General features: G+C 36.9%; 1 protein-coding gene across 6 annotated transcripts in view; it reads left to right on the forward strand.

The window, feature by feature from the left end:
- Window positions 1-3,375: 3,375 nt before the first annotated feature.
- Window positions 3,376-15,820, forward strand: part of LOC149084549 (oxysterol-binding protein-related protein 1-like) — a 72,622-nt gene continuing 60,177 nt past the window's right edge. For 2 of the 6 annotated variants that reach the window (XM_089234966.1, XM_089234969.1), the window contains exons 1-7: window positions 3,376-3,395; window positions 5,782-5,932; window positions 7,183-7,265; window positions 7,359-7,433; window positions 8,517-8,628; window positions 13,305-13,390; window positions 13,717-13,861. In XM_089234966.1, the coding sequence (XP_089091092.1) occupies window positions 5,800-5,932; window positions 7,183-7,265; window positions 7,359-7,433; window positions 8,517-8,628; window positions 13,305-13,390; window positions 13,717-13,861 (634 nt within the window). In that variant the 5' untranslated portion in view covers window positions 3,376-3,395; window positions 5,782-5,799. Of the gene's footprint in view, window positions 3,560-5,781; window positions 5,933-7,182; window positions 7,266-7,358; window positions 7,434-8,516; window positions 8,629-13,304; window positions 13,391-13,716; window positions 13,862-15,820 lie in introns of all 6 variants that reach the window. The other 4 variants (XM_089234964.1, XM_089234967.1, XM_089234965.1 and 1 more) reach the window with 3 other exon arrangements.

Here is a 15,820-nt window from a genome sequence, read left to right on the forward strand (position 1 = left end):
GATCGTGGGCTTGCCGGAACAAACGCAAACTTGCAAGCCGGCCGGGAAAGCACACTCGGTTCGGACCAACATCCCGTCAACCCCCCTTCCCCCCCCCCAAGCCCAAACACACAAGCCAAAACCACATTCCCCGGACACATCACAGCTCGACAAAGTCAGGACAGCACCGCGAGTGCGATTCCCCCTCCGTCCCGACACCCGTGACAAGGCCCCACCGGCGCGGTCCACAACACTCCAACACTCCCCGCGAAGGGAGATTCCTCCACCCACCCCCAAGAACTTCTATTGTGGATATGAGAGAACAATTTTGTGACAGGACGGGAACATCTTTTCTCATCAAGGAAAAAGATTATTTATTACTTGTTGGGTTTTTTTTTTCAACCAGCTTTTTTGTTGCCAACCAGAGTTTGTTGCAGCGATGGTAGCCTGTATCAGCAATACCCTTGCTGCAAATTCAACATGCCAGCCACCATATTTGTTGAAATATAAAAACTTGAACGGCCTTGACCAATGATAAAAATACACTAAATATGAATTTTTCGCCATCTAAGGCTTAAAAATAGTACCAGTAGAAAGTTTTTCGTTTGCTTTCTAAATATTAGATGGCAGCATAGGCCCTATTTTTCTGTCTGTGATTCATTGAAGAAGTTCTCAAATTTCTCGATAGATGACAGCAAAAGCTGCAGTATTTCAAAACTGACCTCTCGCCTGCTTCTTCTTAAGGCGCGTATACACTAGCGCGCAGATCATGGAATGAAATCATTCGCAATTGGTTGTTCAGTAATTTGTACGGTGATGTGAACGATTCTTGAGCTGTTTTCACTGGACCCACCTGGAATCGGTTTTTTCGACGAACACAAAGATAATTTGTGTACCCACGAGTGGGGGGTCGTGCATTGCAAGATCAGCTCGCTAGTGTATACGCGCCTTAAGGTTTTTCTTTTGAATTTCTGCTTAAAGCCGGGTTTTCCGGTGCTTTACGTCGGGCGTGATTGACCGACTGCTTCTAGAGGAGTGCGCCACGCGTTTTGCCGATGTTCTCTTCACTCTTGTGTGTTTTCTTTCCCTTCCCTTCAAACCACAGCATGCAGACGACAGAGTAGCTGATACCAAGCCTATATACTATAATATAGCCACCCTGATCTGATGCGCCACGCTAGGAAAACACAAACGCGTAGCGTAATTATGTAACATGTTTCTGCCGGCTTATGTGCTAGTGAGTAAAGCTGGGTTTTCCTAGAATTGGGTTTTTTGCGCTGCGTGAACCGAATTAGACCATTTCGCGCCGGCAGAAACGTTTGCATTTGTGTTTTCTTAGCGTGGCGCACATAGGCGGAGATAGACTTGGTAGTCTGGACCCCAGTAGCATAACGATATAGTACAATATCTGGACCATATCGTTATATATCGAAATGTCAGAGGAATATCAGATGTCATAACTATGATATAGAACGATCTCGTCTTATATGGTGCAAATTATTTATTATGTTAATTGATCAAGTCTTTAATTTTTCTGCCGAATATGTATTTGATTCCATGTGAATAATCTCTACTTTGAAGGACAACAACTTGGGACAATAAATTATTTTAATATAGTTTGAAAAACATAGATCTATATCGTGCACCTGACAAAGATCTATATCAGATTCTCGATATAGACCTGATATAGATCTATCAAAGACGACATAGCTCTATATCCTGAGCATGACATACATCTATATCGTGAACCTGACAAAGATATATATCAGATACACAATATGCTGATATATCACCATATTGTGTGCCTTTAAATAAAAATATTGCCTTGAAATAAAAATTTGGAGAAAATTTAAAGTCGAGTGTACAATTTTTTGTTTGAATTGAAATTAAAAACGTTTGAATTTTTCATATGAAATTTTGATTTTAATAGGATTAATTATGTTGATATATCAAAATCATTTCGTCAGTTATGATTGAATCCTTACTGTGTATGTTTTACATCGTAGATGTTGGTATTTTAGAAGGAGCGAGAACTTATCCACTCTAACTTTAATTGCCACTTTATAATTGCACATATTTTTTAATTAAAAAAAATTGCTTTTGTTTTTGTTGTATGTGTGTTTTTCTTAAAATTATTTATTTTTTTCCTTTGATGTTTTCATTTTTACCATACTTTGAGAATTTTAACTCTTTTGTGATGCATATTTTTTATTCTGTATTTTTTGTTTTATTAGCATATAAATTAATAATTTTAAATAAATGATATACTACACAATACATTAATTTATTTCTTGTGTTTTTTGTATTATATATAATTTCCTCAATTATAATATAATTTTTCTATTATCTGCCTCAAAATGATAAATATGTCTCACAATTTCTATTTTGTACAGACATGAAAATGAATAAATTTGATTGAAAATATAAGTAAAAAAAATATCACTTGTAATTTAATGTTATAATACGAAACTGTAACCAGTGCTGTAGTGGTGGGTTGGTAAGATACAGAGTTAGAGATGGGAAGAGTTCACCCACCTCCAAATAATTACACTTTTTTTTTTCTTCCGAAAGGGCGCCATCTATCGTCCAAAATGTGAAGTATTTGAATATATCACATTCACGATATAGATCTATTTATCTCCGACTATGCCTTTTTTAGCCAGAACGATATCGTGGCCCGATATAGATCTATATTGGAAACTGAAATTTTACGATATAGATCTATATCTTTGTGCTACTTGGGGAGGGACACGGTCATTATCGCTGGAAGGGGGGGGGGGGGCACAATGATGATGATGTCAATTCATATATACATTAGATCACAGTCGACTCCACCTTTGACGCTGGGGAGCATTGCCCCCCCCCCACGCACGCCCCCCCCCCCCGTATCTCCGCCCATGGTGGCGCATCAGATCAGGGCGGCTATATTATAGTGTATGGCCTTTCATCAGCTACTCTGTCGTCCGCATGCTCCGGTTTGAAGGGAAGGGAAAGGAAACGCACAAGTTTGAAGAGAACATCGGCAGAACGCACGACGCATTTGACTGCTCCAGAAGCAGTCGGCCAATCTCGCCCGTCGTAAAACGCTGTCATCAGCCGTATTGCGCTCTGTAGAAAAACAGTCATACTGCTTTTCTTATTTGTGAGTGAACGGCGTATCGCTCTGAGCGATTCATGTTGAACGCGGCACAGAAAACCTGCTCCTACGAAATAGCTGAACTTTCAATTCAGTTCAGTTCGTCGGCTTTGCTCGTAGATAACTGAACTAAATGAAAAATTAAGTCCTCTTAATTCCACCATGAAAATTGTTGGTAATACGCTCAACAGATGTCGCTTAGCTTAAAACCTTTATAAACAGAATTCAGGCGACAAGACCAAAGCATGTCTATAGAATGTTGATATGGAAAAAAACGAAGGTAAACACCACGTGATTCTCATGACATTGGGGGGCTTCTTTACATTCAAAATAGGGAATCTCAAGTAAAACGTTGTTAATTTTGTTTCGATATTGTGGACACTTCATTAATCATTATTGCGCCATTATTTATGAGTTGATTTTTCTCTGAAATATTCATTTTTGGTTAGTGCTTATGAAAAATTATAGTTATAAGATAATTAGTTCATGGTCAACTCCCCTGAACTTGTAAACAATTCAGGAGTCCTACCTAGACATGGCGAGAAGGGGGCCCCCTTGCGAAGCAAGTATTAAACGCCCTGGTCAGAGTCAGAGATGTTTGACTTGTAGTCAGTCGATGTTTGAATTTCGGGAACTCTAAATATGGGCCTTGGGCAAATGCCCTACTTGCTCATGTAGAAACCTGGCTTTTGTGTGTGTATGTGAATTGATTTCCTTTCATGAGGCTTTGAATGTATGAAATTTTGTGAATACAACTATATTTCAAAATTTTTCCAGTTTATTTTGTGTGAAGTATAGGGTCTATGTGCAGGGTGTAACTAAACTGGTGGTCAGAATTGTGGGGGAAGACAGAACTTGCCGAAACAAACAACGTTCACCATACAATGTGGAATCAGGAGGACACCGGTTTGGTAAAAATGGAAACACAGTAAAGCCAAATAAGGGAGGACAAATAATCTTTATTATCGAAAACTTTACAACAAATGCTCAAATGAGCAACCACCAGTTGCGATACCCGCATTGCATCAACAACAGAGTGAATTGTGTACAGATGGAAAGATTCCTGGCATTTCACGAACATCAGCAGCTGCAACACTAATTTGGGCGACAAGATCCTGTGGTGCCCCAGTACAATGGTTTTGCATTGTTCTGCAACGAGCCCTTAGCTGACTGGAAATGTTCTGCGGTAAAAATTTCCATCATAGTGTTTTGTACACTTGTCTTAAAATTTCTCCAGATTGTTCTGCACTTGTTGTAGACAGATCTCAGTATATTCTGTGCTTTTGGGCTCTGGTGACTTGATGGGCATCTCATAAACGGTGCTTTTTACCTGTCCCCAGAGGAAAACAGAACCCAGGTAGGACAGATCAGGAGATCTGGGAGGCCAAACAGGGGCCCACCACAGCCAATCCATCTGTTTGGAAAAAGCAATGTCCAAGTAGTTCCGCACAATCCTGAGGAAATGTGCTGGCATTTCGTCATGCTGGAACCACATAATCTCTTGAAGATTTGCTGGTACATTTCATAGTTAGTCAGTCAGAAAGGATGAATAGCAGCTGAATGACAGGTTCTGCGAGAGGCAACATTTCATCCACTGCAGTTAAAGCATCCTTCAGTGACTCGTCGCTTGCTTTCCAACTCCATATTGTACGGTGAAAGTGGTTTGTTGTGGCAAGTTCTATCACCCCTTACAGTTCTGACTGTCAGATTAGCTACACCTTTTAGGTCTGTATATAAACCTTAGTAATCACTAGTCGTCAACTTGATGAAAAATTTAAATGTGAGTTCAGTTGTGTGATTATGTGTAGCATTTATTGAATGCAAGATTTCATTGAATGCTAGTCTTGATGGTAAAATTGATTGCAATTTGATTAGATATTTGTCAGTACGAAATGTCGATAGGCGCAAAGCTCTCAGTAGATGGGTTTTAGCGACGAGGTCGCAGATCGTATATTCTAGTAGGGTCCGGGCAAAAGCACCTAATTGGTACATAGTCGTCATCAGCACCTCGTTTGCGCTTCGTGCCAACCCATTTGGTATGGATATGATGAAGATTTTTGTCCAGGAATTGGATCAGCTGGCGAAGTCGACCGAAGTTCATTGGGCTCTGAAGTATGCGTCGCTTCCAGCAAAGCTTTCCATTATCCGGGATGTGGCCGAAATGGAACTGTTTAGTGTGCGGGCAGGAACACAGATAATGCTGTAATGTCCCGACTTGATCACAAAGACACTTGTCATTGTTGGACTTTTTAAAACGTTCTAAATATACTGGTAACAGACCATGTTCTGTAACCATAATAATCCTTTCGCGCGACCAAATGAAAGGATGCCAGTGAACATGCTGTTGAATTAACTGCACCATAGGTGAATAAGGCATATTGTCAATCTCTGTACAGAAGAAACAGGTCAGTGCGTGTAAAATAAAAATTAGAGGAGACATTGGTTGCAACCTAACCAGGTTGTTCCCATGTATTGTGGCTAATGGACCCATTGCCCCAAAAGCACAGAGTATTGTATCTTTACCAGATTAATATTTTATTGGACATGTCCCTCCCACAAAACACTCATCAGATGTAGGTTGTTCACAGGCGTTTAAAAATGCAATGAATAGAATCCCTCTTTCTCTCTTCAGTAAAATGGCACATTTTAATTTATGTTTTTTGCAGGTAAAATCTTCATTTACAATGTCTGCTGACGATGATGATGGAATGATTCTGGAAGAGCAACTACTTGCGTGTGCTCGTTCTGGGGATGTATCAAAGACGCAGGGGATACTTGAAGAAGCATCAAATAGTCCTGTTGACATTAACATCAGAGGTGATGATCTTTTAAAACTAATATGTTTATAGAGAAAAATTCATTCTTAGCGATCACCCCACAGATGCTGCCATCAATCTTTTGTGGCCAAATAATATTTTCCTTTCCCCCCCCCCCCCAAAGTATACATTTCGAACACCCTGATCAATGATCACCCCTATTTTACGGATAAATTTTTTTGTCTTGCCGTGTGTGCATGAGAGGGGTTTTACTGCCCATGTTATGGGTTGTTTTAATCAATTTAAATAAAAATTCTGACTTGGATTCATAGCACTAAAATTTATGTAAATCAATTTTTTTTTTCAAACTTTATAGTATCACAAATTAATGCGAAAAATTTACCTGACCGCCTCTGGGGAGCAATTGTATTTCCTCTTCCTAATGTTGAATGAGCTGCAAGGAAGGAAGAGGCTGAATTCAATGCCAAGCACCAGACCTGCCTGTGTAGTTGCGGGAAAGCTTATTCTGTCATCAATTTTCTTAACCTCTTCCCATACAAGGGTGATATTCATTAGTAACCCTTTGACATGGCTTGAAAAATCCTCGTGTGATCACCTACCCAATGTTTTTCAGAAACAACAGATTTGCAACAAACTGGTTGTTAAATTATTTGAATCCCATTATTGGTCCCATCGTGTGGGAGCAGCTCTGGGGCTGTGAGGCTATGCTGTAGGGTTGGCATGGAATTTGAGGTGAAGAGAAAAAATAATTGTAGAAATGGAATGATTCGTAGAGAAAACAGACTTTAGATGCATTTCATCTAGCTAAGAGCATCGCTGTGAGTTTTTATGATCATTTTACTGGTGCAGAGAGATTGGGTTATAAAATTCTTGCACAATTGAGAATTTTGTCTCTAGCCTACCACCCTTCCATCCCATAGAAAGTTCTCTTATTAGATATAGCAAACCAAATTTTCAGCTTCTTGAAATTTGTTTTAAACGGATTGACTGTATGTTGCTCAGGACAAAATTTAATGAGAAATATTTTCAGGAATGTTTAAATTGTCTCTGACTTTCAAGCTGTTGAAGAATGGTAATAATTTTCGATCAGAACTGGGGATTCAATCATTTTGTCAATGAAAAATTGAATTTTTTTACCGATAATGATCATTGGTTTTAGATAAAACAATGGGACTAACTTGTGACTTAAAATCTCTCATATGATGCAGTATATTATGATTGTTTCACAATCTCTGTTACACCTTTGCAATAAGAATGATGGGTTTGTTTTTCCCCCTCGTCTTCTTTCAGGCAGTCAAAAATTCAATGGTTGGACACCCCTGCAGCTTGCATGCTATTTTGGTCATCATCCTGTTGCTGAGCTGCTCCTGCAGGTATATATCTCCTCTAAATATTAATGAGTAATTTTTAAGTATCTGTATTATTCTTACTCAGAAGTTATGATTCAAAATCTTCTTTCTCGTTAGTATGGTGCAGATGTGAATATTGTGAATAATACGGGTGATACAGCTCTTCACAAGGCTGCTTACACTGGAAGAGAGGTAATTGAAAATTTTTATTGCTCGCCCAGTTAATCCTAACATTTTGTGAAATCTCAAAGATGTTTCAGAGTATGCATTCAACAACGAGTAAATAAAGAAAAACCTATAGTTATCATTACGGTTAAGCAACAAAATTGCAAAATATTCAAATGGCGACGTTCACTTTCATATATTGCAAAGTGAGATCTGCACAGTAAAAACCGTAAATGGTGTTGGAATGGTAGTTGTAGCACCATAAACATTGGTACTGGTTTCAAGCAAAGAAACATGTGAAAACAACCAATACAAATCACATTTTTTGTCGCTGGAAGTTCTGTTCACTCTCTAGTTAGTGCACCAACCTCTTAGTGAGATCTTTCTTTGTCTGCGTTGTGCACTAGTGTTTATGGTGCTACAGATGCCGTTCCAACATCATTTATGTTTTTTTTCTGTGCCAGTCACTTAGCAGCACATAAAAGTAACTGCTGCCATTTGAATTTTTTGGAATTTTGCTGCTGTGACTGTAATTGTGAGAGCTAAACTTTTTTTTTAAAGTTCAACTCTTTTTAATTTTAATTTCTTATGCAAATACAAGGTAAGACAAAAGAAATTAGCCAAGGGGTTTAGAAATCCATACTAGTCTATATATTGCAAGTTTTTCTCTTTCCCAATTGCATACTCTTAAATACCTATATTTCTGATTTCATTCACATTTTTTAATTTTGCTGCCACTAGGGGCTTGTGTATTGTGAAAGTTATTTTATAACCACTCTGTATATACCTTGTTTTTTATCCACATGGTGAAGTTTCATGATTTCTCTCTTGGATGTGATTTTGATTTGCCTATAGTAATGGCAGAGGATTGAACCTGCTTTTCGACTGTTTGCTCTATTTGGCAACAGTCAGCTCAATGCTTGATTTATGTTATGGTCAGCCAACACTGTTATGTTCTGAAAATTTTCTTGGCCAATTACATTGTTTTTGTTAATTTCGGTACAGTTTTTTAGTCTGATTTTCCAGTGTTCTTTTTGATGTGGTTTTAGATTATTATATCAGAATTTTTCCTCTTATTTTTAAACTATTTTATAATGTTTGTTCCCACAGGAAATTGTTCTTCTTTTACTTGCCAATGGAGCAAATGTGTTCATAAAAAATGGAGAGGGTAGAACTGCAAGAGATATTAGTAAGACAGATGAGATTGTCAAACTACTCAAGGGTAATTAATTTATGATTTTTTTTAAAAATTAGATCAGAAGAATTCCTGCATCTTTTTCATCACTTCTCTTATTTTGTTTTTCGACAATCATTTTTATATATCTATATATATAAAATTGATTTTCTATCTGTATGTTCTCTGTACAAATCTGCAATTTTAGATCAATTGTCGCCAAATTTTGCATATGTACCAAATAGGGCCCGACTTGAACAATAGGCTACTTTAAAAGTTTGTCAGGGCAAGGCAAATGCCCGAAATGGGCAAAAACTGTTGGGAGGAAACAATGGTTTCTGGGCCTCAACAATCGCTTTCAGAATGTTTATTTTAGTTACCGTGGTTCCCTAGCAATGCATTTCAGACGTGTATATGTCTTTACAATGGTTTGTCACTTCTTCAATGCAGCCAGTATATGTATAATAGTTTATGCCTTTATAATGGTTTGCCACATTTTCAATCCTCCCAATAATGAGGCTTTCTGAATAGACATCAGAATCATCATCAGCTTCACTTTGAGGGTCAGGCAAAGGATGATCCCCATAGAAATCAGTGTTAAAATTGCAGATTTTACTCTAGAAATGCAGAAATTTAGTGGGGTTTTCTGCCACATCAATAATTTTAAAAATTGTATTGAATTCTCGAATTTTGAAATATGGAGTTCACTTAGCGATGTGAAGCCCAGAAAATTAAATATGAAGTGATTTGCCAGACCTACTTTTGAGTCGGATACTCTTGCAATAACATTGATTTTCAACTTTGTATTTATATCTTCTCAAGCATGAAAATTAATGTCTTCGTATTGTCTTTTAATATTCAACTGCATAAATTCATATAGTTTAGGTTGTTTTAAAATTAATTATGGGCCTGTAAAGCATTTTTGGAAGCAGAAACAGGCAGATGGTTAACTTGAAGTTCGGGGGGGGGGGGGGGAATCAAAATACCTAGCGCGCCCCTTAAAAAAGAAAAAAAATACAGGGTGTTTCAAAAAGAATTGTCTGATTTGGAATGTGTATATTACAAAAAATATTGAACATGGACACTTACGATTAATTTTATATTACATTGCTAATCATAAAGTATTTTTACTAACCAAATTAAAGATGCTCAATATGTCCACTTTGAGATGTACAGCATATGTCTATACGGTAGTCAAATTCTGCCCAAACTTTTACGAGCATGTTTGCATCCACTGCTTCCACAGCTGTTGTTATGTGTATCTTCAGTTCGACTGATGTAGCTGTAAGGGGAGTCACATAAACGTAGTCTTTTATAAACCCCAGCAAGAAGAAAGCACACCCTGTGAGGTCTGGTGATCTTGGAGGCCAGTGATGTTTAACTGAATCGTCAGGTCCCATACAGCCAATCCATTATTTAAGAATGCGATTGTTCAAAAATTCTCTAATGTCCAAGTTCCATTGTGGTGGTGGCCCATCCTGCTGGAAAACGAAGTCATCTGAATCAGTTTCTAACTGTGGGAAAAGCCAATCTTGACAAAGTCACACTGAAGTGGTGGCTGAAGGAAGAGCGTTAGTTCTACCTGTCAGCAACTGAGAGAAATTCAAGATTTCCCTCTTTCTACCTATACATTATTCGATCAAAACGGATTAAAAGCTGAATAGTTATGATTCTTTAAATTGGATGATTCTTTTTGAAACACCCTGTATATTCATTTCTACATTTCTTTAAATCTAATTTGTTTCTTTCATGAGTCGTGCAGGAAGGTGCCATATTGGTCAACTTGGACACTGTTTGCATGTCTCTCAAAGAAAGAGGATATCACGTGACCCAAAAATCCTCATTGAAGAAAACCCGAGCAGCGCCGGGTATTATAGCTAGTTTGTTATAATACTAAAAAAATCTTCAACGAATAAGGAAAATAATTTATTTGCCTTTTTCGTTGACAGTTTTTTTAGTATTATCAGGCAAAGTCATCTACTCTTCCATATTAGTTATAATCATTATTGTATAGAATCCATTATTCGTTTTTTTTAATTTATTTATTTACAATAACCCCAGAAGGCATGAAATGCACTTATACTGGAAGAAAAAAAATAATAATAGTCAGTACGGGAAACACTTCGCATACGGAGCCAGGTCGAAATCCCCAATAGTGGAAGCAAATCTTGCGTAGGAGGCACATACAAGTTCTGATGGAAGACTGTTCCATATTCTTGCCACACGGCATCTATATCCTTGGAAAAAACAATCCCTTCTAGCCGTTGGTATTCTTATTTGGAAGCGATGCCTACGTAGGTTAACTTGCCTGTCTATGATCTCAAAGAAAGGCTCTCTCGATGGTAGATAAACAATTTGGTGGACTAGTTTGTAGCACATCTTCAGATCTGCAGCGATTCTACGCCATTCCAGTGAGTGTAAACCCAGAAATTTAAGTCTCTGGCAATAAGATAGACCGCTCATGCCAATTATTCGTTTAGTAAACGACCTCTGTGGCTTTTCGGGGAGCTGTAATTAATCTTCATTAGTTACCCATACTATATGTTAAAGCAAATTTTCAACCTTCAGAAGAATGGGGGCCACTTCATTGATTTGAAAACTTGTTGCCGGCCACTTAGTTAAGTGATTCGGTGCCATGCAGAAGATTACTTACGTAAATGATCTGTATGTGTACCCCAGGCTGCTTGATTTATCTGGAACTGTGCTGCAAGTCATTAAAGTGATGTATACATGCTGCAGGTCACTTTGAGTGATCTGGGAATATGCCCCAGTACACAAGTGATCTGGAACTGTGCTGCGAGTCACTCAAGTGATCTGGGAATGTGCCACAGGCTTCTTGAGTGATCTGGAAATATATCACGGGCCACTCAAGTTATGAACTGCACCACAGGTCACTTATTGATTCACAAGCGGACTGGGAATGTGCTGAGTTCAGTTTTGCAAAATTAAAGGGTTGATATTGAGATCACTGGCTACATCAGATGACTTCAAGGGCCACATTTGGCCCATGGGTTGAGTATGTATGCTTTGAAGAGAAAAGAAAAATTATACAGAGTTATAAGTATTACTGTAATTTCTGGTAAATAAGCAGCATCTCCAGGAAAATGACTGGGGGGGGGGGGGAGGATTTATAGAAAGGCAGCAGCTTTTTACACACACAGAAGCTGCAGTATTTGAACTGCACGTAATTTTCATTCTAGACCAGTGGTTCTTAACCTATTCAACCCAACATGCACCTCGTACATATTCCTCTGAGGAATTTGTAATGAATCGCACATGTTGTGTGAGTATCCATGGTCTTGACTTATTTCTGTTGTTAGAATTGTGCTTGTTTCATGTTCTTGCTAGTGCTGCCATCTGTGTTACATATTTTGAAGTAAAGATGGTAAATGCATACTTAATTTTCATGTGGTTCCGGGGTTGCCGGGTTAACCGGGGTTGCCCACGGGAGAGCACTTTTGAAGGGTGCAAGTTGGGAAAAAATTGACTCATGTTGACTTATTGTTCAGGAAAATTAAAATGATAAAAGTTTTTCAATTCTTATAAAATATGAATTATACTAATATTTTGAAATCTCATCTTTCAACTTTTGACATGAAATTTTTGTTGCAAAAGTTTCTTTTTTGATTATCGATCTTTTTCATTTTGATTGAGAAAATGTACTGTAAGGTTCAGGAGAAAAGAGTTGGAAGAAGGCCTGGGAGAAACAGAATTCGCGAGAGAAAGAAAAGAAAATGGGCATTAGAAAAGAGTAAAAGTGGGTACAGAAGAGACATGACGGTTTCGTTGGGGATGTTCGATAATAAATGAAATAAAGTGCTGGTTTCTTTTGGGTGTTTAAAACCCAGTTACTTCGCCCTGAAATTGCAGTAGAAGTACAGCATAGGACCTACGACCGATAAGAAGAAGACGGGGGAAAGTTTACTAATACTATTAATGCTGAAAATATTTTGCAGTTTGTTTAATTTGTACCTTGTGTTATTAGCGCAGCGCTTAGATTTGATACCATCACGATCATGACTGGAGAAAAACATCAAAAAATTTTATCAAATGCCAAACAAATATTTATATACTGTTGCTCCAGCTGGAATTGATAGGTGAAGAATTCTTCAAATCTTTTTTTCCCAATGTCAGAAAATGTTGAAAATTAAGTAAATTTTTTTTTATCTTTGTTTTTGAATTAAAAAAAAAATCAAGAAGCCAATATTACATATTAACAGCAGCCGGAAAGGGAATTGAATAACTAAAGAAATTTATAAAAATTAATGGATTAATTAAAGTAATTACAAAAAAACTAAATTTTCTAACAGAAAGAAAACATACGGAAGTGGGGGGGTCATAGAAAGATGAGTCGTGTTGCACTGGGGGTGCAGGATGGAAGAAAGTTTAAGAACCACTGTTCTAGACAAAAAAAAATGAAATGAAACTAAATTTTTTATACGTAACTTGACCTGTTTGCTTTGATAATTTTTGTAGTATTAATGATTAAACATTAGATATTATCCTGGAGTGAAAATATTCATAAAGATTTAATTAGAATCTCTCAAATGTGAATACTAGGGGAAAAAATGAAAAAGCTAAGTAAAACTGAAAAGCTAAGTAAGCTGCCGGTCCATTATGGGAAATTGTGGTAGAAAATATCGATTATAAAATAAAATAAAAATTATACTGAAAATAAAAAGGAAAAAGTACCTTATTACAACATGAATTTATTCTAATTTTAGCTGCTGAAGAGACGGATGTCAGAAAGAAAAACGACCTGTTGCTGCATGCAGCACGAGAAGGAGATATGGAGAGTATTAAAAATTTGGTAAGTTATTATGAATTTTATCTCGTCACTGTGACAATATTTTTGTCGCTGTTTAGCAGTTTATTGCTTTAAATATAATATAATTTGTCCAGTTTATTATTATTTTTGCAAAATTATGATTTTTAATGTGCATATGAAATTTAAGATCTCATTCTCTAGGCTAGTATAATGATTGGAATGATTGAAAAATTGAATATTAGCTGTAATACATCTTGTTTGCGTGACTATTTATTCACAATCTTCATGTTCAATATCTTACTGTTTGATATTTTGAGTAAAACTAAATTCTTCATAAATTTCATTTTGTTTTTCAACATTTCAATCAGCTTCAAGAGTATCATCCACCTGATATCAATTGTGTGGATTCATTAGGGAATACGTCTTTACATTGTGCTGCATACCGTGGCAAAAAAGAGGCAGCCATACTGCTGTTACAAAATGGCATTGATCCTGCAATAAAAAATAGGAATGGTGAGTCATTTTTATGGTGATTATTGAAATGGAATTGAATTATTACTGTAGAAAAAAAAATTGCTCACAGGCATAGAAAGCATTGAAATTGAAGCAACATTTATAGCTCTATATAATGTGCAACCATGAGTGCCTGCCACCTTCCCAAATTTGTTAAGACAGTGCTCTTAATGTATCAACAGCATCTCATGGTTATGAATGCTGCATTAAAGCTCTCAGTGGTCAGCAGACTTTAACAAAAAAATTTGTTTTTTTAATTTAATTCCCTTTCACAGAGAAGCAGCTCAAAATAGTCTGTGGGTAATAGGAAAAACTTTGATTGACCCATTTGGCCAACATGCCATTGAAGATCCCTATGGCTCAGTGGGGGGGGGGGGCTGAAGCAGTTCCATTTGGCTCTTTGCAACTCAAGAAACATCAAAGAAAGTCAAATAGTCTAAAAAAAAAGACACCAAATAGTCTCCTCCTTTTGAAAAAGCCTGAAGAATAAAAAAGATCTCATTTCTGATTCTGTGTTGATCTTTTTATTCAGATCTACTGCAAATAAATAATGTAACCAGTATTCCTTCTCTGCTACTCGCATAAAAAGTGAAAATCCTCCTGTAAACACAAAATCACAATATCTAGTAATTTGTGAAAATAATCTGCTCCTGTGGCATCTAATCCACTTATGCAAATTTTTCAAGTCTGCCAAAAAATGTCCTATGATCTGTGTGAGAAAATTTCATCCACCAATTCAGAGTATGCCAATTTAAATCAGCTTGATTTAAATCACAAAATTTAAATTTTATTTACATAACTTCAATGATATTGAAGCAAAAGCATAGCTGCCAAGTCTCCCGAATTTTTCGGGAATCTCCTGAATTTTAGCTTCATCGCTCGATCTCCCGAAAAGTTCTTAAATCTCTCGAATTTTTACGAAAATCACAAAAATCCCTAATTGTCCCTAAAAATTCCCTACTTCATTAAAAAAATCCCCGCTTATGAAAACAATCCCTAAGGAATTTCTTGTGGGGCATGAAGCCTCTGTTTTTTCCCTTTCGAAATGACGTCACACGTCGTAAATGGGGAAATTCCCTTTTTAAAGAAGTTTTACAAATCCTCTGATGGTAACAAGAAAGTTGTTTGTCTTATCATGCAGGGAAATGGCTTAGCAGCCAATAGTCCTGCATAATAATTGAAGATTATAGTCACGCGCATATGGTCAAAATTTCTTTTGTTGAAGTTACGTACGTGCGATATAACAAAGCATGAATAATGATAAGCAAAAACATATTTAATCAATTTTAAAGATACTTATTCCGATGAATTTCCTTTCATCAAACGTTCCAGAAGAGGGCCGACTTTTCCTTTTTGTACAAGTTGTGTTACGGACATAAACATCGGTCATGGGAAGACTGCCATCATCAGTCGTGAAGTGAAAAAAAAAACATCAAGCAAGTGTCACAAAAAGTCAGTGTTCTTCAAAAATTGACGGTGTTTTCCTTCATCTTCCGATGATTTTGGGGTCATTCGCGCAGAATGTTTGTTCACAGCGTTTCTGATTTAACACAATATTTATTTTTACATCATTGAAGTTTTGGCCTCCGATTTCACTTGTTTTTTGCGTAGGAATTTTATTCCCAAGGGTTTAACTTCCACGTGTGTAAAATCCCTATTTTAATTTGACTTCGGTTTTTGAGTAGGGATTTTATTCCCTACGCTTTAACTTTTATGTTTGGAAAATCCCTATTTTATTTGGAAAAATCCCTATTGTATTTATTAGGGAGTGGTTTTAGCATAAAATACGGGTTTGCACGAAAATCTCCCGAATTTTCATTTTCAAAAGTTGGCAGCTATGCAAAAGTAACCTGGTATGGTATGTGTGTTATTGATATGTGGTAAAGTTTGTGTTTAAAAGAAGTATAGAAGATCTTTGGGGTAAATATAGACGAACTTAATCCCTAGTTGATATAGTGC

The sequence above is a fragment of the Pholcus phalangioides genome, unplaced genomic scaffold, assembly GCF_987345545.1.
Source record: "Pholcus phalangioides strain wild (caught in Gottingen) unplaced genomic scaffold, Ppha-v1.0 ptg000008l_1, whole genome shotgun sequence".
NCBI classification, from domain to species: domain Eukaryota; kingdom Metazoa; phylum Arthropoda; class Arachnida; order Araneae; family Pholcidae; genus Pholcus; species Pholcus phalangioides.